The following is a 24040-nucleotide window of genomic DNA, read 5'->3' as shown; positions in this document are numbered from 1 at the left end:
GCATCCGCTAATTTGCTGTTGTTTTGGATTGTGGTTTCGACTGCATCTGAGCAATTTAGCGAACTATCGGGGCTTCTTAAAATGGACATAACTTTTACCTCCCAACTTTAAAAAATATAAGAATTTTAAAATAAGCTTGTCTATCATATTAGCTACCAATTAAAACAAAAACTAAACCTAAACATGACATTTTATAAGCTGTACGAATTCTTCATACAAACCTGCCGTTTGCCTTTAACATGTACTTTATGTTTTTGAATGGTAATTAATGAAATCTTTTTAATAACATCTTGAATTTTAAAACGCCATCGAAATAAATAAAATAAACGAGATGCTTTTACAGTTATCGGGATCAATTTATTAGTAGTCAAGACGAGATAAATATGATTTATAAAATAGCCACCATACATAATGTTCTTGGTCATATTTATAGCTACTTTTTAACCGCGACTCCGTCTGTCCCTGTTCCCATCAGATTTCCGGGATTATAATCCTATATCCTTTCTCGGGTCTCAAACCATCTTCGCACAAAAATCCATCCAAAACGTTTCAATGGTTTTGTAGGGAAGAAAAGACCCCCCTCGGGGAGTTTCCACCTTGTCGTGGTGAGGGGGCTCAGTAGCCGTGGCAATCCAGCCACGGTGAAGCTAGGAGGGACTCAACCCGTAAGGCCTGACGTAAGTCGGGTTCGGGGGCTGCCGTCTCTTTTGAGATGGTGGTCGCGAGGAAGAAAACCTCTATAAAAAATTACCCTTTGGCAGCTCCGTTCCTCATCCCACAAACCTTCGGGTCGGTGGTATGGGGAGTGGTTCTGGCTGGTGTGGCGGGAAGCAACGGCGGGTAATTTCCTCGCGGGTATTGCTCGCCGGGGCTTCCAGGCCAGTGGGGGGAGGACGGGCTCACCCGGATTCGGTATCGTTTCGGGGTGGGCAGACTTCAGTCACCGTCCTCAAACTCGTTATCCCGGCGGTGGTGTCGTGGTCACGTCTCGCGGCCACTGCTGGGACCGAGGGCCTTGCCTTAACTGGCTGGGTCAAGAGGAGAAAACCTCAATAAAAAACTTTAGGTTAGAATGCCCGTGAAACCTGCCCGACCTCACGGTGTAGATAGGGTTACCCAGGTACAGGGGGCTCTGCCTGGGTGGACGGTATATTTCCCCCATACTCGTGGGATCAGTATGGATATTGCCAATTTTAATAAAAAAGTTTGTGGAGAAGTTGAGGACGTAGTCCTTGTTTTAGATGAGGGAATATTCAGGCGTCCTAAGACGCCTGAAAATACCCAGACGGTGGAAGGAGGCGGAGGGGGTTCCAGGCCCCAGACGCCTAACGAAAGGGGTTCTAGGTCCCGGACGCTTAGCGGAAGACGTTCCAGGTCCCGGACGCCTGTGGTGTTGGGGGCCTCTAGTTCGGGGCAGGCGGACCAGCTCGCTGAGCTATCCGAGGCTGAGCGGCCTTCGTTCTTCAGGCGTCCCTCGATTAGTGACAGCGAGTCGGAAAGGGACGAGGCTGCCTTTTCGGGCGGAGCCCCGATATTCAGGAAGGGACGCCAGGTAGCCAGCGAATCTGGCAAAGGCCGAAAGCGGCCAGTATCAGCCATGCGCCAAGAGGCCGAGCCTCTGGCCAAAGTGAGCCCACGCAAGGGTGGGAAAAAGAAGAAAGGAAAAGCGCGATCGCCTCCCGCTAGCGAAGAGGGTGGCCTCAGCTGTGCCGTAACCGGGTCGATGACCGACCTTGACATAGCCCTGAGTGCCGATGAGGGAAGTAGCCTCCAATTGGAGCCAGGGCCGTCTGACCGGGAGCTGGAAAAGCTGACTGCGACAGACATCGCCCAACTAATGTTGCGGCACATGGATGCCGTCCGCCATGTTGCGGACCGCTCCAACCTTAAGGGCTCATTTGGTAAGTCCCTTAAGGAGGCGGAAAAGGAAGTCCGGCGGGCGGCGTCCGAGTTGAGCCGGCGAACCGCCTCGGTCGAGAACGTCGCTCTAAAAGCAGAGAATCATCGCCTTACTCTCAGGGTCGACCTTCTCACCAAGGAAGTGGCGGCCCTGAAGGAGGTGGTGGAGTCCTTGTCGGCCAATTCTAGGCCGACTGAGGTGGCGTCGGAGGGCGACTTCGATCGGAGGTTGGCCGATTTTCGGCTATTCTTGGACGCCCGCTTCGGGGCCATAGAGGCCCGGCTTCCGCCGGAGCCTCGCCTCCGCCCGCCTTTAGCAGCGGACAAAGGGGTGGCGCAACCAAAGCCCGCCCCGCAGACTAGTGTCGCGTGGGCAATTGTCCCTCCGGCCCCGGCTCCTTCTTCGGCCCCCTCATCTTCCTCTGGGCGAGATGGCAAGGCCTCCAAGGGCAAAGGTAAGAGGAAGGGGAAGAAGTCAGAGGGGGGAGTTGTACCGACTCCTGCCCCTGCTCCCGCCCCAAGCCAACCTGCTTCGGGCCTTCCGGCGGGCCCACCCTTTTCTGAGGGATGGAATGTTGTGGCGCGTAAGCGGTCAAAGAAAGGGGCAAAGGCTGCCGCACCGGTGCAGACGCCTGTAGCCGCGGTAACCAAGCCTCCTGCAAAAAAACAGGAGAAAGCGGCGGTCGCGCTGCGTCCCCCGTCGGCTGCAGCAATCATTCTGACCGTGTCGCAGGATGCCATCGCGAGAGGCATCAGCTACGCTGAAGTGATCGCCAGGGCGAAACAGAACATCGTCCTGGCGGATCACGGCATAAGCGGGATTGCCAAGATCTGCGTCGCCGCGACTGGCGCGCGGAAAATGGAGATCCCCGGTCCAGATGCGGAGAGAAAGGCGGACTCCCTCGCGGGGAAATTGAGAGAGGTCCTGGGGGGTGACGCGATAGTGTCCAGACCCTGTAAGTGCGTCGATTTACGAATTCGCGGTCTGGACGACTCTGTAACTCCAGAGGAAGTGGCTCAGGCGATTTCGCGAACCGGAGGCTGCTCAGCGGAAGCAGTGAAGGTTAGCGCGGTCCGCAGCGGACCACGCGGAGAGGGTACGGCCTGGGCAAAATGTCCAATTGCGGCTGCGAAAAAGATTGCAGATGCCGGAAGGCTACTGGTGGGGTGGGTCTCGGCTCGTATTAGTGTCGCTGAACCCCGCCAAATGCGCTGCTTCCGGTGCCTGGCCGCCGGTCATGCCCGGGCCGTTTGTGATTCCGAGTGTGACCGCAGCGACATCTGCTACCGCTGCGGTCAGGCCGGGCATAAGGCGGGGCAGTGCTCCGCCGCACCGCGCTGCATACTTTGCGTGCAGGCGAAGTTGCCGGCGGAGCATCGTCTTGGAGGTCCCTCCTGTAGGGCCCCCAAGCCCAAGAGTAAGTTAGGAAAGGCCTCTCAAAAGACGGGGGGTAAGGCTCCACAGGACATTATGAATGGCCAGCCGTCACAGGCCGGGGAGGCAATGGAACTTGGCAATTAAATAATGGCCGAGATCCGCCTCCTCCAGGCGAACCTCAACCACTGCGCTGCAGCTCAGGATCTACTGCTCCAAAGTATGGCGCAGTGGTTGATACACGTGGCTGTGGTCTCCGAGCCCTATATGGTTCCAGCCCGAAATAATTGGGTTGGGGACCTGACGGGCACGGCGGCCCTGGTGAGGTTGGCGTCGCACGGCTCGCCACCTTTCGAAAGGGTGGCGAGGGGTCGCGGATGCGTGGCGGCGTCAATGGGATCCGTGACGGTGGTCGCATGCTACTGCTCTCCGAACTGTGTCCCGTCTGATTTTGAGCGATTCCTTCAAGAGGTGTCGAGGCTCGTCAGATGGGCACACCCCTCCCCCGTTCTCGTGGCCGGGGATTTCAACGCCAAGTCTGTGGCGTGGGGATCTCCGGCAACTAATGCCAGGGGACGGGCGCTGGAAGAATGGGCTGTATCGCTCGGGTTGGTTCTGACCAACCGGGGTTCGGTAAACACGTGCGTGCGCCAGCAGGGTGGCTCGATAGTGGACCTCACGTTCACTAATGCCGCTCTGGCACGCCGTGTCCGGGACTGGAGCGTGCTGGTGGAGGTCGAGACAGCATCTGATCACCGGTATATCCGGTATCGGATTCTCCCTTCTCCAGCTGCTCCGGACAGTCCGGGTCGGGCCCCGCGCGGGGCCGGTCCGAGTTGGGTACTGGGGCGTCTCGACCGAGAGCTGCTGGTCGAGGCGGCCCTAGTGCAGTCGTGGAGTCCAGCGCCTGAGGGTCCGGCGGACGTGGAGGCAGAGGCTGAGTGGCTCGTGGACGCCATGTCGCGAGTTTGCGATGCGTCCATGCCGCGGGCCCGCCCTTGCCCTCCTAGGCGTCAGGTGTATTGGTGGTCGCCGGAGATCGCGCAGTGTCGTCGGAACTGCGTGATCGCTAGACGCCGATACGCCCGAAGCCGGCGCCGCCGCCGCAACGAGGCCCGTGAGGCCGAATTATATGCCGCGTATAGGGACTGCCGTGGGGCCCTTTCGGCGGCTATTGCGGAGGCTAAGCAAAAGGCCTGGGAGGAGTTCCTGGAGACGTTAGACCGGGACCCCTGGGGGCGGCCCTACAGGTTGGTGCGTGCCAAGCTACGCCCCTGGGAGCCCCCAGTGACGGAGAGTCTCCAACCCGAGTTTCTGGAACAGGTAGTAGCAGGCCTGTTTCCGGACCGGGGGGAACATCCTCCCCCGTTTGCGGTTGCGGCGGCGGTGGATTCGGGGAGCAGTACCAGCAGTGAGGAGCTTGAGGAAGCAGTCGCGCCCGAAGTCACCTTGGACGAGTTGCACCGGGCGGTGGATAGGCTAAAGGGCCGTAACACCGCTCCGGGGCCCGACGGAATTCCCGGACGGGCATGGGCATTGGCTCTGCCCAACGCGCTCGAATCCAGGGTGACATGGCTGTTCTCCTCGTGCCTGGCGCAGGGTCATTTTCCCCGTAGGTGGAAGACGGGAAGATTGACCCTGATCAAGAAGGAGGGACGCCCGCCAGATTCTGCGTCGGCTTTTCGTCCCATCGTCTTGCTCGATGAGGCCGGCAAGCTCTTTGAGCGCCTTTTGGCAGCCCGTCTCACCGAGCACTTAATGGGACCGGGACCGGACCTCTGTGACTCGCAGTTCGGGTTTCGCCGGGGCCGGTCCACCATTGACGCGATCTCGCGGGTGAGATCCCTGATTGGGGATGCAGTGAAAGGGCGAGGGGTGGTCGTGGCGGTGTCTCTTGATATCGCCAACGCCTTTAACTCGCTTCCCTGGAGCTGCATCCTCGCTGCGCTTAGCCACCACCGCGTGCCGGAGTACCTGCGGAGAGTGTTAACATCTTATCTCTCCGACAGGTCCGTAGCGTATCCCACGCGAGACGGGTGGCGTCAGAGGGTTGTCAAGTGCGGTGTTCCACAGGGGTCGGTACTTGGTCCGACATTGTGGAACATCGGCTACGATTGGGTGCTGCGGGAACCACTCGTGGCGGGGGTCGACGTGACTTGTTATGCGGACGATACCCTCGTCACGGCCCGCGGCGATACATACCCGGAGGCGGCCCTCTTGGCCACGACCGGCGTCGCCGAAGTTGTCAGCCGTATTCGGCGCCTGGGACTCGTGGTTGCCCTAGACAAATCCGAGGCCATTTGTTTTCATGGACCTCGGCAGGCGCCGCCGGGCGGAGCGCAGCTAGTGGTGGGCGGAGTTCCTATCTGCGTCGGTAAAACGATGCGGTATCTAGGTATCGTCCTCGACAGCAGGTGGAACTTTCGGGAGCACTTCCGTCGCCTGGCGCCCAAACTTGTTGGAGCTGCCGGGGCACTGGGAAGATTGCTTCCGAACCTGAGGGGGCCCTCGGGTGCATGCCGCCGGCTTTACACCGGCGTTGTGCGTTCGATGGCTCTTTACGGGGCGCCCATCTGGGTGGATGCCCTGAATCGCCGGAACATTGCGGTCCTTCAGAGACCGCAGCGTGTGATGGCGAACAGGGCCATACGGGGATACGTGACCGTCAGCTTTGGGGCGGCATGTGTCCTCGCCGGGACTCCCCCATGGGACCTCGAGGCCCGTGCCTTGGCGGAACGTTACCGCCAGGCGAGAGCAGAGAGGGACCAGGGGACCGGACTGCTGCCAACGGGAGCACTCGCACGGCGTGAAGACCGTGACGAAATCCTCCGGCAGTGGTCCGAGCGGTTGGAGGAGCCAAGCGCCGGTGTACTGACCATCGGCGCTATCCGACCGGTCCTGGATCGGTGGGTCAACAGGCGACACGGGTCGATGACCTTCCGGCTGACGCAGGTCCTCTCCGGGCACGGTTGCTTTGGGAGATACCTGTGTCGGATTGGCAGGGAGTCGACGATGGCTTGCCATCACTGTGGCTGCGCCGAGGACACGGCGGAACACACACTCGCCGTGTGCTCGGCGTGGTCGGGGCCGCGTGCAGCGCTTGTTGACGCCATCGGAGCCGATCTGTCGCTCTCGACTGTGTGCCAGGCCATGGTCGACAGCGACGAGGCGTGGAGCGCTATGATCAACTTCTGCGAAGAAGTGATCAAGCGCAAGGAGGAAGCGGAGCGGGTCAGGGAGCTCGATCCCCTCGCTGATCCAAACCGCCGACGCCGCGTCGGGCGCAGGCGGGCGGCGCACCTGCGCCGCCTTCCTCCTTAACTGGAACCTCCGGGTGGCGGAATGGGACTTCCGTCGCCCACAGGAGAGGTGAGGTTCCCAAGATAGGTGATGGGCGGGTGGTGTCACGTCCATCGTCTATGGTGTTTGATGCCGTCACTATCCACCCAGGCGGCATCACCCAGGGTAGGGCCCCTCCTACAGGGGGGCGAGCCGCGCATGGCGTGCGTCTTGCGGTACTAGCTCATAGCGGTTATCCCGGCGCACGTCTTAGCGGAAGCGGTTGGACACTCGTCAGGTTTTTAGTGGGCTCTACGGCGGACCACATACCCCGTTTGCGCAGTCCCAGTGCAGCGGGGACCTAGCCGGTGGGTCGTTTTAATCGACTCCAACGGGTTTTCCTGACGAAAAAAAAAAAAAAAAAAAAAAAAAAGGGAAGAAAAGACAGACAGACGGAGTTACGCATATATAATATAAGTAAGGATCATCCATACATGCTATTCGTGATCATATTTAAAACATACTCAGATTAATTCAAAATGGCCTTGCGAGTAATATTTCAGTGATACATTAATCACGTCACATTTTCTGATGTTAAAAAGCGTTCTTCAATTTATAATGATCAGAATATACAAGACAGATTTACTGCACTACTTATCCTATCGCCGGAATTGAAAGTCTATAGCGAAAAATTGAATTATACAGATAACTGGTAAAAAGCTTGGAGTTATGCCAGTATTGCACACTGATACTTGCATTAAATTAATATATTCTGAAGCTGTTCTTTTTATTTTATAAGAGAGAAAACTAGACTGAATTGAACACATTTGTGGTAGAAACCTCTGGTCTTAAATTATTGAAATGGTAGAAATATGGAGATTTTGAGTACAAAGAAATAAGGAATAAAAAATCAAGCAACTAAGTGTAGAAACGTTCCTAAAATTTAAGTAGTGATCAAATCTCCAGGTGTCTTTGTCACTAAGTCTCACTGTTAGGGAGCAAAAGAAACATTCTTAAGTACAGTTTAGTTTAGTAATGAAGACAGTTTTCTGCATTACAATAAACAGGTGCAGCCGAGCGTTAAACCCAGTAAAATATACTGGCAAATAATTAATGGTGAAACTCTATCAGAAAGCTTGATAGGAATTAATGGTAGTCAGTATTCGACTTTGACATAGCTTTTAGGGTCATGCTAATAAAATACGCGTGTAGGAACTACTATATAATCGTATTATGTCGAAAAAATATTCTTTTAAATTGTTCTTTCATCGCGTGCCTTTAGAAAATGGCATATACGTTTTGTATGTAGTTTGACAATGTTCCTTGTTAATGCATGCCGTCATTTGCTTGTTGTATGGCAGAATCTTCAGTTTGGGCTTTTTGGCAAAGGTCTTTCCACATTTCGTTCACCTTTTGTCTACAAGTAGCTATTTTAGTCATGAATTTGTTTAAAAAGTCTACTACTTCATATTTCATCTTTTTTTTTTGTTACTGTTTTTATTTAGAACATTATTACCTTCTCAATTATATTTTTTTTTCATATTTGCTGTTTAGGGAAAACAAACAGTTACACACTTTTCTTAATAATAAATATTAACAAACAGTTTTATACAAATGTGTAGCTCACAACGTTATCCACGTATTATATATTAACTGTCACTTTATCTAGCAGATAGGGTATCCAACACTTATTTATAAACCGTGAAATTGACCCTTACATTTTTGTTATAATTTAAATCTAATAAATACTTTCGTGTAATAAGACTTGGGCAATGACGTGAGCACCCATAAAACTTAAAACATATAACAAATAAATCTGAATAGAGTAATAAATAGTTTGTTTATAACGGTAATCGCCAAATGTCGACGGCAAGGTCGCCATTTCCATCCTCCATAGCGCAGAAATAGACCAACACTGTTTCAACGTGTTTAGTTCCAGATATTATGCTACATTGGTTTTAGTATTTTTTTTATGAACATAAAGTACTAAATATTATTTCTAATCATGAAGATTTGGCCTTTGTTTCACAATTTCTGTATAAATACGGATTAGATTGATGATGGAATCTTGACCGTGGTTTTCATACAATTTGCTATCAATTTCTCTATCGGACTCGTTATCCAGCACTTAACCGTAAAACTAGCCCATAGAGTAAAATAGACCTAAAATCAAAAGATGTTTTTTAGAATCACAATGTTGTTGTTGAGGTAGCCTGTATTTAAATCTTTATATTGTAAGAAGACAGCAGGAGCAGTAGGCAGTTGAATCAGGACAAGAAATTATTTGACAATATCACTGCCTTTTTTTCTAAACTATTCAAACTACGGTCTCTTCCCTCAGTACGAGAGGAGCCTTCCCCAGCAGTAGGACACTAATCATATTATTCATTCACATGCAATATAAAATTGTCTTTACTTTAGAACATTACATTATTATGATGTACTAACTTTTCTGATTTACGACAGCCAACTCGCCACATGTTTGTCTCGAATCAGTTCGGACAGCCAGCACGTCGGTCACATTACAACCAATTAGAGCTGCATTATGTTCTCCAATAAACTAACATTACACGGTCATTAACGACATTTGGCATCAACTTGACTTGAACACACGTCTGGCCCTTGATGGACATAAATCCAGTGTTTCGTGGAAATTTCTCTCGTAAAGTCAGTTTATATGCAATCATCCATGTCATGTCATGTATTAGTTTAGATTTTGATATGATCATCTAAAGTTCTTGGAGAAATAGCCTCATCATCATCATCACATCAGCTTCGACGACGATAAACGTAATAGATAGAAAAAAATAAAAGAGTCGAGAAATAGCCTGAAATGGGTAAAAAAGATTGTTATACTTGTGTAATTTATTGACGATTTTTCCATCGACAGAGGAATTTATTTATGATATAATGACCCTTTTGCCATTAACCTTTATCTTTAGTTTGTGTTTGTATAGTGTGTCTTCGTAAAAAAATAAATCCAGCTGAAAATCAAAGCTCTAAACTCAATCAATTTTAAAGAAAAAGTTCACTTAGCAATTATTATAATAAGTCTATCTTGTTAGCGCCCATGTTTCGGTTGGATTAAGATAAGAAGAATCTGAAAAATTTATACACATTTCAACACGGCTCTCATTATTTTATCATTTGCACTCCACAAATGTGAGCTTGTTCACATTCTGGCTGCACTTCATAGAGCATGTCATTTCAAATACTACTTTATTACAGTTTTTTTGCTTTCCTGTTTTCATGTTTTTACAAATGAAATATTTACCACTAGCTGACCGGCCTGACTTTGTCCGGCTATAGAACAATTTTATCCCCTTCACTCTATTTCCGTGGGAATTTTGATCCTATCGATCCCAGAAAAATCTTGTCACGACGGTTATAAAGACAAAAAAATAATTATCCAATTAAGTTTTACTTGTTCAAAAGTTACGCGAGCGCATACATTTCGGTGATTCATTTTAATTTTTATAGATTACGCGTCATTTTTTAGTTATACCTAATGCCAGATCAATTCTACAAAATTTCTTCAAAATATCTACCCACATAAAGATAAGCGTTATTTAATTTTACTTCTCACATTTTACACAAGAAAATATAACACTTATAAAATATCATAAACAATTTCGAAACATAAACAGTCTCTTAAACATAAATATACATGAAACATAATAATATGAAAGTTGTCCTCACCCTTTAAATACGACAGTCACGGTCATCCGTGTTCTGCCTACTGGCTCCACGTGACTTTGATCTTTGTACGGAACTGTTAAATACTCATCTATATGTCAACACTACAATCTTTCATTGTGTTATTCCTAATTCGTATTTTTTATGTCACACGGCCTCTAAGTTTAAGAAGGCGCCTTGTAACAGTGGTTTTGGTGATGGTTTTAGTCGCACCTGAAATGAAGGAGTATATTTTACAGTTACTATTAACTTTGCGAGACGTCTAAGAGTAGGGAGGTTCTCAATCACCCTTTATATTTATTCATAATTTGTAATTTAAAAGTAATCCATGTACAAAATGAGAGAGGCTTAGGATCAAATAGCGATTTAATGCTATGCTTCTAAAGATCAATTTCACAGCTTAGGGATGCCTGTCGAATAATACCCAATCATTCCTATAGATAAACTGGCAGCTAATGTTTAAAAAAAACTTGTCCACTTCTGGGCAAAAGTCTTTGCCTGGAATGAGGGAGAGCGAAGCGACCTTGAGTCCAACACCCTAGCCAAGGGTAGATCTAGGACTTCATTCATAAGAAAACATATCAAATTCTACCTGAAAAATCTACTCAATATAAAGATATACCTAAAAATAAACATAATCTGACAAAATTAGTGAATATAGAAATAGCAATTAGAATTCCCTTTTAGATATTAACGAAGATATCTCTAGTTCGTGACCTATATTTCCGTTAATTTGTTTCAGACCCTGGACCAGTAATATAATTTAGTGCGAGCTCAAATTATTTAGTTGCATGTTGCTGGCAGCTTACACTTGTTGTGTCTGTACTAGTAGCCATTTGGATCTTCAGTTAGCTTGTAAATTAGTCTCTTTTCACGATAAATATATGCTGCTACATTACAGGATCTGCAAAAAGAGAGAAAGAAAACACTCTTCTTTATTAAAGCAACGCAAATTTATTTACTGATAATGCATTGGCATGATGATTTTTTTTTGTAGCTGGACCATAAATTTTTTGTATGCAATGACAATGCTTGAATTGGTTTAGGTCAACCACTTGCAGAACTGTACAGCAATATTTTACTTCACTCTCTGGTGTACTTGCAGATATCAGCACTTCTTTTTCTCTCATTCTAAAAGTTATTTTAGGAACTGACATATACAAATCCGATAAAAATAGACAGCAAAAACAAACACGTATAATATATGAAGTTCCTATTTCAACGGATGTACGGAACCCTAAAAATAATGTAAAGAACCTCTAAAGCCAGACACGCTGGCACACGTAACTCTTCCACAAGGGCTCGCACTTGGCATTGGACGAGATTGTCAAAGTCTCCGCTTCACCTGTCCAGATGTTAATCGTTTAGAACCAAATAAATATTATTTACAAAAACTTGTATTACTTGCGTCAGTATTTGTCAAAATTACTTGTAAACACCACGTTTACCGAAGAGTTATTACTCCTTACATTGTTTTTAAATCATAAGTGGTTTTCGCTTAATGAAATAACGGGCATTATTTTTAATGTTAGTTTCGTTGCCAGAACACACTTTGCACGCTTTGAAGCACGTGCGGGAGAAAAGTTTAGGTAAATGTACGAGAAATCTTGTTTGACAACGGCTGACAGAAATAACTTTTTGAACTCTATCCCAAACACTAATGGAATCTTTGTAAAGTACGAGGTAATTTACCTGGTTGGGGTTGGTGAGTCATTGTAATTTACCTGAAATATAAAAGAAATTTAACGTAACAGAATTGTTCTTCGACAGCCGTCAGTCGACATAAGGACGCGTTTTGATTGGTCGATAAGTCGGTGAAATAAGTCAGTCGATAACTCGGTCGATATAAAGAATTTGATCACTCACTATCATTCTTCTAGCACCTCTGTCATTAGACTCTGGAACCTGGCATGAGGGCGCTATCGTCTAATGAAAATGCGCCCTAACTGATCTTATTGTGTTTAGAAGAAAATATTTTGCAATTTTCTCCCATTGGTACGTTAGGTAGATTTCGATCAAAATTAGAGTGTATATCTAATTCCGTATATTCAGCAGTTTGGATATTAATAGAGTAGCGAAAATGTTTAACTGTGATTTTAGCGAACGAAGATTTTACGAGTTTCCGGTCCTTTGAATTCTTTCCGATCTATGATGAAATGTCCTTGATAAATCTGACATGTAGCTCTTGGATAATTTAAGAATTTTTGCACTATAAACTTTCGAATAGTCGATGATTTAATGGATGCTGAAGTTTTTTTTATTCTTTGAAATAAACGTTTATAAAAGTGAAGCTTGTACGGAGGAGTTTAAAAAGCTCTGAAATAAACTTTTACATACACACACCGCAATGATTTATGCAGAGAAAAAAGTATTATATGTCTTATTATTGTGGCTGCTTAAAAATAATGTAGAGTGTTATATATCATCCTTAACTTATTTTACCTTTAACTTATAATTTCCAGAATAATATTAAGTAACTAACGTTTGTTTTCCATATTCGTAGGCAGTTACCCGCGCACCAACGGCACAGCCAGCCCGGCTTCCTCCAGACCCACGGTAGACTCACTCCTGGACCAGCTCAACGCAGACCTGCCCAATGGGTAAGTAATAAACGTTTTACTTTACGAAACTACAAGTTTGAGTAACAATTTTATAATTTTTCAACTCCAATATTCATGAATATGACGAAAGTATTATTTGGTATCGATATCACGATAAAAAGCAAAGGCAGATCAGGAGCATTATCGACGATGAAATAGAAAATCATTAAAAGAAAACTGATAAGCTCTTTAATTTAAGTCAAAATAACTTGTCCAACAAAAATAAAGCTTTTGATACAAAGGCGACACTTAATATTGAAATATTGAAAGTTTACAATACTGCTGTGGTTGACGTGGTTCATAGCACATCAAATAATGAGATAAGTACCCTACAAATTGATACCTTCGTAACCCAGGTGACAGTTTTCACAGCAGTTCTCAGGCCATTATGCGTGTGTAATTGAGGCATCAAGTAAATTTACGAGATACGTGTGGGTTTCCCTGCCATGTCCCTCTCCATTAAATTATAAATAAATTAACCCAAACGTCTCGAGCCCTATTCCAAATGGAAAGCCATCTTGTTTTATGATATTTCAGTCTGACGGATTTATGACGGAAGGAACATATTTTAATGTAGTAAACAAATGTTTAATTTAACTTAAAATAAACGGTAGATTTTACGTTCAAAATAACAGATTTTAGGAAATTTTAATGATATACGAATTCAGTGTAGCCATCATAGATGATTATAGATTGTCGTATAATGTCTGTATGTAATATAATTATAAGTAGACGTATAAAAAATTACTCGTAGAATTTGTGTACCTACAGGTTCGCTCATTAATTTAGACGTAGACTAGAAATGAAGCGTAAAATAAAAACAAAAACGAACACAAATAATGAAATGACGCGAGACCGTAACTAATCAAATTGTTTGTTTCAACTAACACCCACCATTACACTTTATTATAGCTATGTACCATCCATCAGAAGACAAAACATTAACACACACACTTCTTAGAAAAACTTCTATTATAACTGTCTAGAGATATTCTGACCGTAACTAAATGCCAACTGTGCCGACATTATAATTCTAACTGAACATTTGCAAAAGAATACATGTTCGGCTTTGATGTGTGTAAACACATTTCGCGGCTCCAGATAATTGTTGTAGGGTAATAAACAAGCTACAAATGTATTATGTTCTGGTTTAATTATAAGGTATAAAATGTGTAACTAAACAGTTTTATTGCGACTCTGACGTCTGAATTCTGGCTTTGTTTGAGGGTCAAGGAAGATTGAAATGTTACAAGCCTTGATCCTGAACTTATCTAAGCATTATTATCGGTTGAAGATATATGTATCATAGTTTCTTAGAAATTAGGAATAACCGATATTCATTTCCATTACGATTTAACCAGACTTGGGCTCCTATACTTTTAATCCAAGTTTTGATGTTGCTCTCCAACAAATGATTTATTCGTGTTGAGTTATAGGATATTGAAAACATTTTAAAAAGTTTTTTGCATTTGCTACTATCGGAAAGGTGTTTCATATGCTGCTGAAGGTTGTTTAAGCTTCCTACCGTATTCGGCATGAGTATGGCTAGGAGTATCTGCAACGGGTTTTGTTAACATCAAAAAACAAAATGATATTATAAGCCTATTCTTTATTGTTTTCGTCCCTTTACTGAAGTTTACTGGAATAATTAGTAATATCGTGTCCAAATTCACGTGGTATGTATTCGCAAACACTTTGATTAAATTACGATCTCCTATAAATTGTAATAAAGGTTTTCATCAAAGCGATAAAGCAAGCTCTAGAAAGCCGGTATATTTACTGCAATAGTCTAAAATATCGTTGACATAACGTTTATTTAAGAAGTGCATACGTTCTACAATATTTACACCGGTGTTTAAATTATACGGATGCAAATTGGCTTCACGAAGAATATGTATGAGAAAAATTGAGCCAGATTACACTGCCAAAATGTCGGCTAAAATTATTATAATTGACACGTTTACACGACATTAAATAATTTGGCGAATAAATCATGTCATCGTCAATTTCAAACATGTTTAGCGCGTATTGAATTTGTATTGAAACTTGGCGACCAAGGGGTCACTAGTTCACTACAGAGGGCTAAGAAAAAGAGTACGAGGCTGTATTATGTAGTTAAAAATGATGCAATTCGAACTTCAGTTCATTTTCAAACTTTAGTGCAGTGTTTCTTAAACTGTGGTTAGAAATAGAATAGAATAGAATAGTTAGTTTAAGAATAAGGAATCGCTGACTTTAGTAGCAGAAAACGGATTTTTGGTTATTCAGGGGGTCCTTGAAATTGTGCTTGAGATCCGCGGACTGATAAAGGTTAAGCAACGCTGCTCTACTAGATTGAATATACAGGGATTATGTATTTATTAAATTGAAAATAACTGACAATTTATTTTACTTAATAAGTAAAGAGTCTATCCTTTTCAAAACTACCTATGCAGGTACTCAAATAAACTTTCAATTACTACTTATTCCTGTAGATATTCTTCGTAATGTTTTTTTATAGCACATACGGAACCCAAAAAAATTTTCAAGACTAGATATTGAGGCACGGTGGGCCGTCGACTGGGCCGTGTGAAAACTGTTACTATTTCTGTACCGTTCGGGAATAGCGCGCGGTGACGTCATCACACTGTTTTGTTGTTATAATCGACTAAGGAGTGACCACACCTTGACTTTACGTAGGACGTTCGTAAACCACAGAATTAGTTTATGTTTAAAAGAAAGTGTTAATAATATAATGCTTACAATCAGCTTTACGTTCGACTTCTCTGCTACGCTAACATTTTTCTTGTTATAAGATTGAGCTCATAAATCTATACCTTACCTATACCTTTTCATTTAAATACGACGCACGGGCACGGGTCTTTCAAGATACCTTGAAGCTTTTGAAATTAATTAAAGGTTCGGCTGCAAGGTATAAATTTGTAAAAGTTTCTGTATAAAGCATTTTCAGCAATACGTGATTTAATTTCTTCAGCGAAGATCATTAATGCTCAATGTGTGGCATTTATATTTGTTACTAAAAAGGAATGTTAAAAGCTCAATGTATTTAACTTTCAATTGCCCCCGCGGATCGTTGGGATGCCTTGCTCGTTCGTGTGCAACGCTCTCGTAATAATAGTCTCATGTCTAAACAAATGTCGGGATGAACTCGGTTTATGTGGCTTAAGTGGTCTTCCTTAGAACTATTGCAGAATCTAACTATGTATATGTATGTAGTTAATATGGCAAAAGCTATACGTGTTGTAAGATCTAGAAGGCTTAAGGAAATCGATGGGTGGAAAGATTGTACTGTAGCATATCCAACCTGCGCCAAAATACTAAGATAAAATCAAGTTAAATTGAATTTGTAATAGAAAAAAAAATATACTTCAGAACCTCTTCTCTACATATTATGGAGCCTTTTTCTATTCTTTACAAATGTATTATGGAGAATCAATAAATAATTTCTGCGTATAGATAAAGCCACGGTCAGTCTCTTCACCTATTTTTCAGTAGCTGGTTAGGGTGTTCTGGTCATTATTAATTTCAAACAAAAGAACCATTCACCTGCTAGGTGATGAAACATCATATTTGAACTCCCTCTATAATCGTAGGGAGAATTTTTTCTGTCATCATGTCTATCCAATCCATACTCATAAACTATCTCTAAACTACCGATAGCTAATCTTAGCTTGCAATATTTCCGACAATACACTCTATATTGTGAAGTTACTCTTGAGACGATGATAAGTATCGTAGTGTCTCACAGAAAGATTTACACCGAGTTAATGTGTGAAAAACGTGCGCTTTGTGTAAATCGTTCAACGCAGTGAATTAAATTGATGATTCTCGTATTTTTTTGTTATTTACATCACATTTGGGCTGAGCCGACTAGACTAGAGAGTGTTGTCACACAACGTGTATTTGTCAAATACAAATAACTTTACAGGTTCTTTGAAAAAATGTTTTAAGGTCGGTGCTTTAGCGCCTGCCATGAAAAAACATATTTCTATGAAGAAAAGCATTAAATAGTGTGTTTTAATGTATTAAAAGAATAACAAATACATACATAGAAAGGGTCGATAAAACAGTTATTGCGTATTCTCGTATGCAATAGAGAGATCTATAGCGATTTAATTTAAAATAGTAATATCATCATCAAGGTTATAATCTTTTTCGTATATATTCTAAATGATTTGCAATTATGCAGCACAACCTCGGCCGAAGTATTTAGTTGCCGCTACGTCTAAATGCACTCCGTATATTCGAATATCATGTAACGAAACCAGATCACAACATACTGAAACACTTCAAAAACGGTCTCAAATGTAGGTCTAGGACGTTGAAATATAGAGCATATTTAGTTCTCAAATTATCTAGAATTTGGCTCTTTTATATATCATATTGATATAAATCGTGCCAAGAAGGATGATACGCTTTTCCTGTGTCCTTTTTCGTCTAATTTCTTTGCTTCATGCTGCGTCACTTGAGGCAGGCAGATGATTTTCGCCAGAGGAGTGTGTGTGTTTGTGTGTTTTATTGACTGTACAAGCATTTCTTCTGATAAATTCTCGAACCACTCCGCAAATTTCCAAATTTATTATACTTATCAACTATCTCTTAAAATTCAATCTTAGATAAGTTGGTCACCGATTTTGTAGATTTATATTGATTCATTTTCGAAATTGATTTTGTATTTTCAGAGAAGTTTTTATTACTTTGGTATAGATTTCATAGGCTCATCTCGCTAAATACAAGTCCGATTCGAAAGTAACGTGTTTTTTCAAGCAATTTTTCATCATCGGAGTTTGGCAATGATCCATCACATCCGTTGGGCGGGAATATTTTTATATATCGGCCGATAGCGTTGCGTGCGTTGTAAATGTTGTAATACAATAATAAATATTGTATTATTTCTGTATAGACACGTTGACAGTGCGAATTACGTCATTGCCGATGTAAAACGCCGATTTATTGGTTTGTTTGGATGAAAGTTTGCGCAATGTATTTGATTCGTGAGTCGGTGTGTGTATGGAGTTTTGGAGATGATTTGTATGAATAACGGTGATTTGAAATGCTATTGACTTCTGTTACGGTGTGTTGTATCAATAAAATACATGAAAAAAGACCAAAGATAAACCACATTTAAGTGAGTTCTCTTTTTTTGGTTTGTTCAGGCACTTCCAGTTATTGCTTTGAAAATATTTTTACATTTTATAGATCTCTTGATGAGTCTTGTTACCGACAGTCCTTCTTGCAGAGTTACATTCTAAAAAGAACTAATCTGAAGAGTTTTGAATCCAGTATTATTTCCAAAATTATCACCTATAAGTTGCATATTTTATAGCCCAACACCAAAGACGTTTTATTATCCAATCTTTATGAACAGTGAGTACCATCGATCCTCATAAACAAATCTACGTCTGCCGGAGTCTTCTCAATACCAAGAAGTGGTCTATAAATCATGTTCTTTCCTTCAACAGCATATGACAATACATACAGTTAAATAATTGTAGTTGGCATGCCCCGACGATGTCGTTTCCGCTTGCTAATTAGTATTTATGAGCGAACGATAATTGCACCTGCTGTTAGCTTACAAACGGACGATGGTATCATTTGCTAGAATATATTGGAGCAGAGACGGCCTTAGGAGATTGTGGGAGATGCCACGTGGAAGATAGGAATAATGATGAAGTTCTTGGTGATGGTATTGAGGCTAGTCTTAGTTTTCTTCTTGAATAAGTAATGATTTGTAATATGGAGTAGTTAGCTTACTATTTATCTAATTGTATCTGAAATATGTTGGTATAGATCATATTCTAAATTATTTTCTTGCTGTGTTAACCTTAATAGGCATTTAAAAGTCTTGACGTAGAAAAATATGACTACAGATATGAATCATAACAAGATCTGAACACCCAAAAATGTCTTCAATATCGAAAGCTATTAAGTTATTAATCAAAATGCACCAACCAAATATGGCCCTGCATATAGCATAATAAATAATAACATGCGACACAAGACTTGCTACGAATAAATAATGTATTCGGAAGGACAATCGGCTATTTAGGGAATTAAGACGCAGTACTGTTCCGAGCCAAAACTCTAATAGGTCTATGCACTGGAGTAATTTATTATCTGTTATGATGTTCTACTGATACACTTTATTATATTTGAGCCAAATTCACCTTCTTGAGAGTGAAATGAATTGGGTTTTTAGCTAATGGATGTCTTTGTCGCTCAATTAGGATTACAACCTTTAAAAAATAATACTTCTATTTAATGTTTTGTGTGGTATTATTAAGAACTGTTGATGCAATAAGAAAACATATTTCTTTGTATATGTAAGTAATAGTACGAAAGTATAAGTACGTAGTAAAGTATAAGTACGAAGAATCAAGCTAAGTGGATAAACATTACAAAATTACTTAAAAAGACTCAAAGATTAAGCATTAAAAGGTTTCTTTTTAAAATTCACTCAATACAACTATAGAGAAACCATCCTATAACCTTTTGGTTCCTAACACCTACTGGTTTGGAACCTATCAGGCTCCCGGTTTGTTTTGCTACGAAAAACATCTAAATAAAATTATCAACTCAATATTTTGTCAACAGCCGCGCCTCAACATCCCCAGTCCCGCCTCCATCAACGGGAGGCACTCTCCCAAGACCCGGGACCAAGCAGATCACAGTCACGGTGCAGGAGACCGTGGTGGAGCCTGCACAGTCGCAGCAGCAGCCGCCGCCGACCATCGCGACCAACGTTGTGAGGCATCAGCACCACGCGTCCAACGCGACGAAGGAACTCGACGACCTGATGGCTTCTTTGTCTGATTTCAAAGTAAGTTTACAATTTGACTGCTGAAAACTGGATGGGTGAACATCTTATACATTATGTGACATCCGTATGTGACAGTTGTTACCAGTTTACCTATTTGTCTGCTTAAAAGATGTGTTTATTTGCAGTGGTGGATCTTGGGTTGCATATTTAAAGGCCATAAACTTCATCTGCATAAAAATTTTGATCACTTTCATGTTTTCTTGGTAGACTTTTATACTAGAGGTTCTTTTTGACAAAGATACCAGCTGAACAGTTTTAACAGTTCTGAAATCTAGACGTATATTATGAAACACAGAAACATGCGATGACCTAAGCTTCATAGCAAAACATCACTCTTACCTGTGTTGGGAAAAGTAAAGCTTTTATATAAAAACGAAGGATCTGATCTGATGTTCACAGGTTCTTGGTTTAAAAGTACTTAACAATTGGAATGTTATTTTTGTATTGCATAAACATCTTGAACAGAAATACTGATCTAATTCTAAGATATTGTTTAGAAAGTTTACGAAGCTTCGTTTTCTTTACGACTTTCGTTCTTATTTGAGGGATTATTCTGATGGTTCTTATGCCAAAACTTCTAATAAAATCACAACATAAATCATAATCTATGCTGGCTATATTTCCTCATTTACTAATAAAAAATGACTTGTAAACCAATATGTTGGAAATCAAAACAATTTCTAGGCATCTGCGTAATTTTTATTAGTTTCATATTGTAAATATTACTGGCGGTTCGACGGTAACATGGTCGTGAAGTTATGTCTACAAGAGAGAAAATTAAATATTCACGAAATAATGCGAGAGAAAAGTCTTTTAAAATGTGTTTCAAAAACTATTGGCAAGATTTATTATGCACTTGTTTAGTACGAATGTTGTCATAAAATAAAAGCGTAGTTATTGCACTTTGCGTCCATTACTACATTGTGCAGTACAAGGCTACTCGTATAATATAGGATAGTATATGATCAAAAATGTTGCCAAAACGACATCCGAGCTGATGGCGTCGCAACACTTGCGACATCAGCCGCTTGGACCATTGTTTATATTCTACGCTATTATCACACTATTTTTCATTCATGAAAACGCATTTACTGAATAAACTCTTAATTTATAATAGTTTCACGCAGTTTACGATTCGATTCTGTAGTAATATGAACATGTGATGAGTCAGCACCCTAAGGTCCAATATCGGGCGGCAGCTGTCAGGGCCACCTCGGCACACTGCACTACAGCAGTCTCGTCTTTTCCGTTTATTATAATATTTACAAGTCGCCTTTCTTGGTCCACGGCTATTTCCAGCCTCGCAGCCGACACTCCAGCGCTCGGCTCGTCTCGCTCGCACGCGCGCGATCCTCACGGCTAAAGATAGTCCCCAGCGTTACATCACAGCCGTGGTGGGGGCTCGAGCTTATAATATTAGAGTACATAGACAAACATTTCACTCGGACGGCATTCGCTCCAATCCACCGCGAACAAGCGGGCTGTCTTCGTACGTTGCCAACACGAGCTTACGATCTTCCACTTAGACTTAAAAACTTCTCTCTTAAAGTTTAAGTCCTAGTTGAAGATTGGAAGTCTCCTCCTGAACTTAATACCAAACAATTTTTATTCTGCCCTCGAAATACAAGCAAAATATGAGATAATTTTGAAGGCAGAGTAAAAATTCAATATTCTTACAAATGTTTTGTAAATGTTTCAGGTGAGCGGCACAGGAGGTGACGGCGGAACCCACGTTTATCGCGAAAAGCGTGCGTGGCAGGAACACTACCGCAGCAACCCGCGGCAACCCGAATCCGCCTCTCTCGAGCATATGCTCGGTTCTCTCCGGGCAGACATGAGCCGCCAAGGAGTACAGACCCCCCAGAAGGGATGCTGCAACGCTTGCGATAAGCCCATCGTCGGACAGGTGGATATCCGATACAAACTGAAGATTCCACAGTGGACATACTGCTAATAAGTGTTTAGTGTTTGATGAAAGTGAATGACGAACTGTTTGTGTGGTACAGGTCATCACCGCGTTGGGTCGCACGTGGCACCCCGAGCACTTCACCTGCGCTCACTGCAACCAGGAGCTGGGCACTAGGAACTTCTTCGAGCGCGACGGCAGACCTTACTGCGAGCCCGACTACCACAACCTCTTCTCGCCAAGATGCGCCTACTGCAATGGACCCATCCTCGATGTTAGTTTCAGTTCTTTTGCATTCGAAATTCGTCTCTCCTCTCTCGTTGCTAAGGTGTCTTTCTCGTTTCAGAAATGCGTAACTGCCCTGGAAAAGACCTGGCACACAGAGCACTTCTTCTGTGCTCAGTGCGGGCAGCAGTTCGGCGAGGATGGTTTCCATGAAAGGGATGGAAAGCCATACTGCCGCAATGACTACTTCGATATGTTCGCGCCGAAGTGCGGCGGCTGCAACAAGCCCATCATGGAGAACTACATCTCAGCACTGAACACACAATGGCACCCTGACTGCTTCGTCTGCAAGGTCAGTATCACTTTCATCACAGGTACTATTTTCAGCTCGCCGAGTAGATTGTTTATTTACCAGCAGCGCTGAATACGCCAGGTTAAGTATACACAATCGCCTAAATACCCAAAAATCACTAGGTTTTTGAATATGTATAATGTTGAATGTCTAATATGTTTGTTACCCTACACAGGACTGCGAAAAAGCCGTCAAAGGCAAATCTTTCTATGCCATGGAAGGAAAGCCGGTATGCCCAAAATGCGTCGGAGTCGATGAGGATGAATAAAGGATGATGTCACCAATGTCCCCCTCTCAAATGAATGCCCTCCCCTATTTTCTTTTACAGCTATGCTCGTCGTTATGAAACCAAAGGGAATGAACTATAAACACAAACACAGATGTTATTTACACACATACACACACACACACACACGAACACACACACACACACACAAACACATCTACACATACACACGAAATTAAAACAACAATGCTAGTCTATAGTACATGATAGGGAAATTAATTTATGTAATATATTTTTGTAATGTTATTGTAATGCTAAGATTTATAATAAAGAGAACAAAAATAAAAAAGAAATAAAATGATAAAAAAACAAATAAAACAAAAATAAAAATCAAAACAAAACAAATGCATTATGAGACTGACGTGCCCTAGGCATCAAGGTCACGTGCGTACGCGCGACAATGACCTTTTATCGAACCTTTTTGTTGCATTTACTATGAATGCAACAAAATTGTGTTAGGCACTGTATAGAGTTTCCTTGGTCTCAAAATTGTCTATTAATATGCGTGACGTCACATCGTCTGCAGCCACACCGGCTGTTTGTAATCAGGCCGCTTTGTTTATGGGCCATTTGATCAGCTATTTTTAAAATCAGAGCACTCTATTTAAAGATGGTCGTTACGCGGACAAACGTGATGCAAAATGAGTTTGTAATGTTCATTTATAATGAAGTTTAGAAGCGTTGCAGTCTCGTACATTCATTTATTTTGTAGTTGAGAACATGTAACGGTTGCCAGGCCTATTGCATAATGCTAGAATGTTTAGAAATGTTTAGACTATCGTCGTTTACTTACCTCGTTATTTTGTGTTTTTCAATTGAGTAGATATAGTTATTTAGAATACAAAGGTATTTTAGACAGAATAACAAATTTTAGTATGGAAAACACGCACATTCACACACGCAATAGTTCGATAATATCGCACTTAGGTGTTGACCAGATAATATATTTATTTAGAACAACCTTGGGAAGGTCAAAAATGAGAGTTCCAATTAAACACAATTTAAAAACACAAACACAATTTAAATTAAACACAAACACAATTTAACTTACTGTAGTAGTAAGAAGGCTTTTAGAAAGGCCATTATTCATTGGAACTCTTTTTGCTCGCTACAGATATTTTATTTTTAAAAGACTGGCCACACGTATGCATACCTAGGTATTTAAATAATCTAAAACCGTTTGTTTTCACATTAAAAGAAAGTACGTAGGTAGATAATAATTTTTCACAAAAATTACATTGAGATATTACTTGTTGTTTTTTTTTCTAACGTGACAATCTCATGGATTCCCGCCAAATGATAATTGTCCAGTAAATGAGAATAAAACTCAATGACGTTATATTTCACTCGTTTATGTAAACAATGATATAAGCCTATTTACTACAAGCTGTAGTGTATCTGTGTAGTACAGTCTCATTCAAATTGTTACGATTCTTGATTACTTTGCCAATGAGAAGCTTAGTAGTTTATTTTTTCATTGTCTCCTATTATCCTCTCGTCTCGTATTAGAATAGGCTTCATACATAATCTTAATCAATACTACGAAATAGTTTTCTGTCCTATTGCAATAATATTAAGGTCTTTTCAAATTGAAGCTATCCA

At 42.4% G+C, this 24040-nt stretch overlaps 1 protein-coding gene across 2 annotated transcripts in view; it reads left to right on the top strand.

Moving 5' to 3' along the window:
• The window catches only part of Pax (paxillin), a 41180-nt gene extending 18578 nt beyond the window's left edge, over positions 1 to 22602 (top strand). Inside the window, exons 4-9 of one of the 2 annotated variants that reach the window (XM_076113092.1) lie at positions 12753 to 12849; positions 19444 to 19669; positions 21369 to 21575; positions 21676 to 21849; positions 21922 to 22152; positions 22328 to 22602. In XM_076113092.1, the coding sequence (XP_075969207.1) occupies positions 12753 to 12849; positions 19444 to 19669; positions 21369 to 21575; positions 21676 to 21849; positions 21922 to 22152; positions 22328 to 22420 (1028 nt within the window). In that variant the 3' untranslated portion in view covers positions 22421 to 22602. Of the gene's footprint in view, positions 1 to 12752; positions 12850 to 19443; positions 19670 to 21003; positions 21159 to 21368; positions 21576 to 21675; positions 21850 to 21921; positions 22153 to 22327 lie in introns of those variants that run through there. The other variant, XM_076113093.1, reaches the window with a different exon arrangement.
• The last annotated feature ends 1438 nt before the right edge of the window (positions 22603 to 24040 follow it).

The sequence above is a fragment of the Anticarsia gemmatalis genome, chromosome 4 (genome assembly GCF_050436995.1).
Source record: "Anticarsia gemmatalis isolate Benzon Research Colony breed Stoneville strain chromosome 4, ilAntGemm2 primary, whole genome shotgun sequence".
Classification (NCBI taxonomy): Eukaryota; Metazoa; Arthropoda; class Insecta; order Lepidoptera; family Erebidae; genus Anticarsia; species Anticarsia gemmatalis.
Note: the sequence above shows the minus strand (reverse complement) of the source record. Positions and strands in the feature narration are given on the sequence as shown.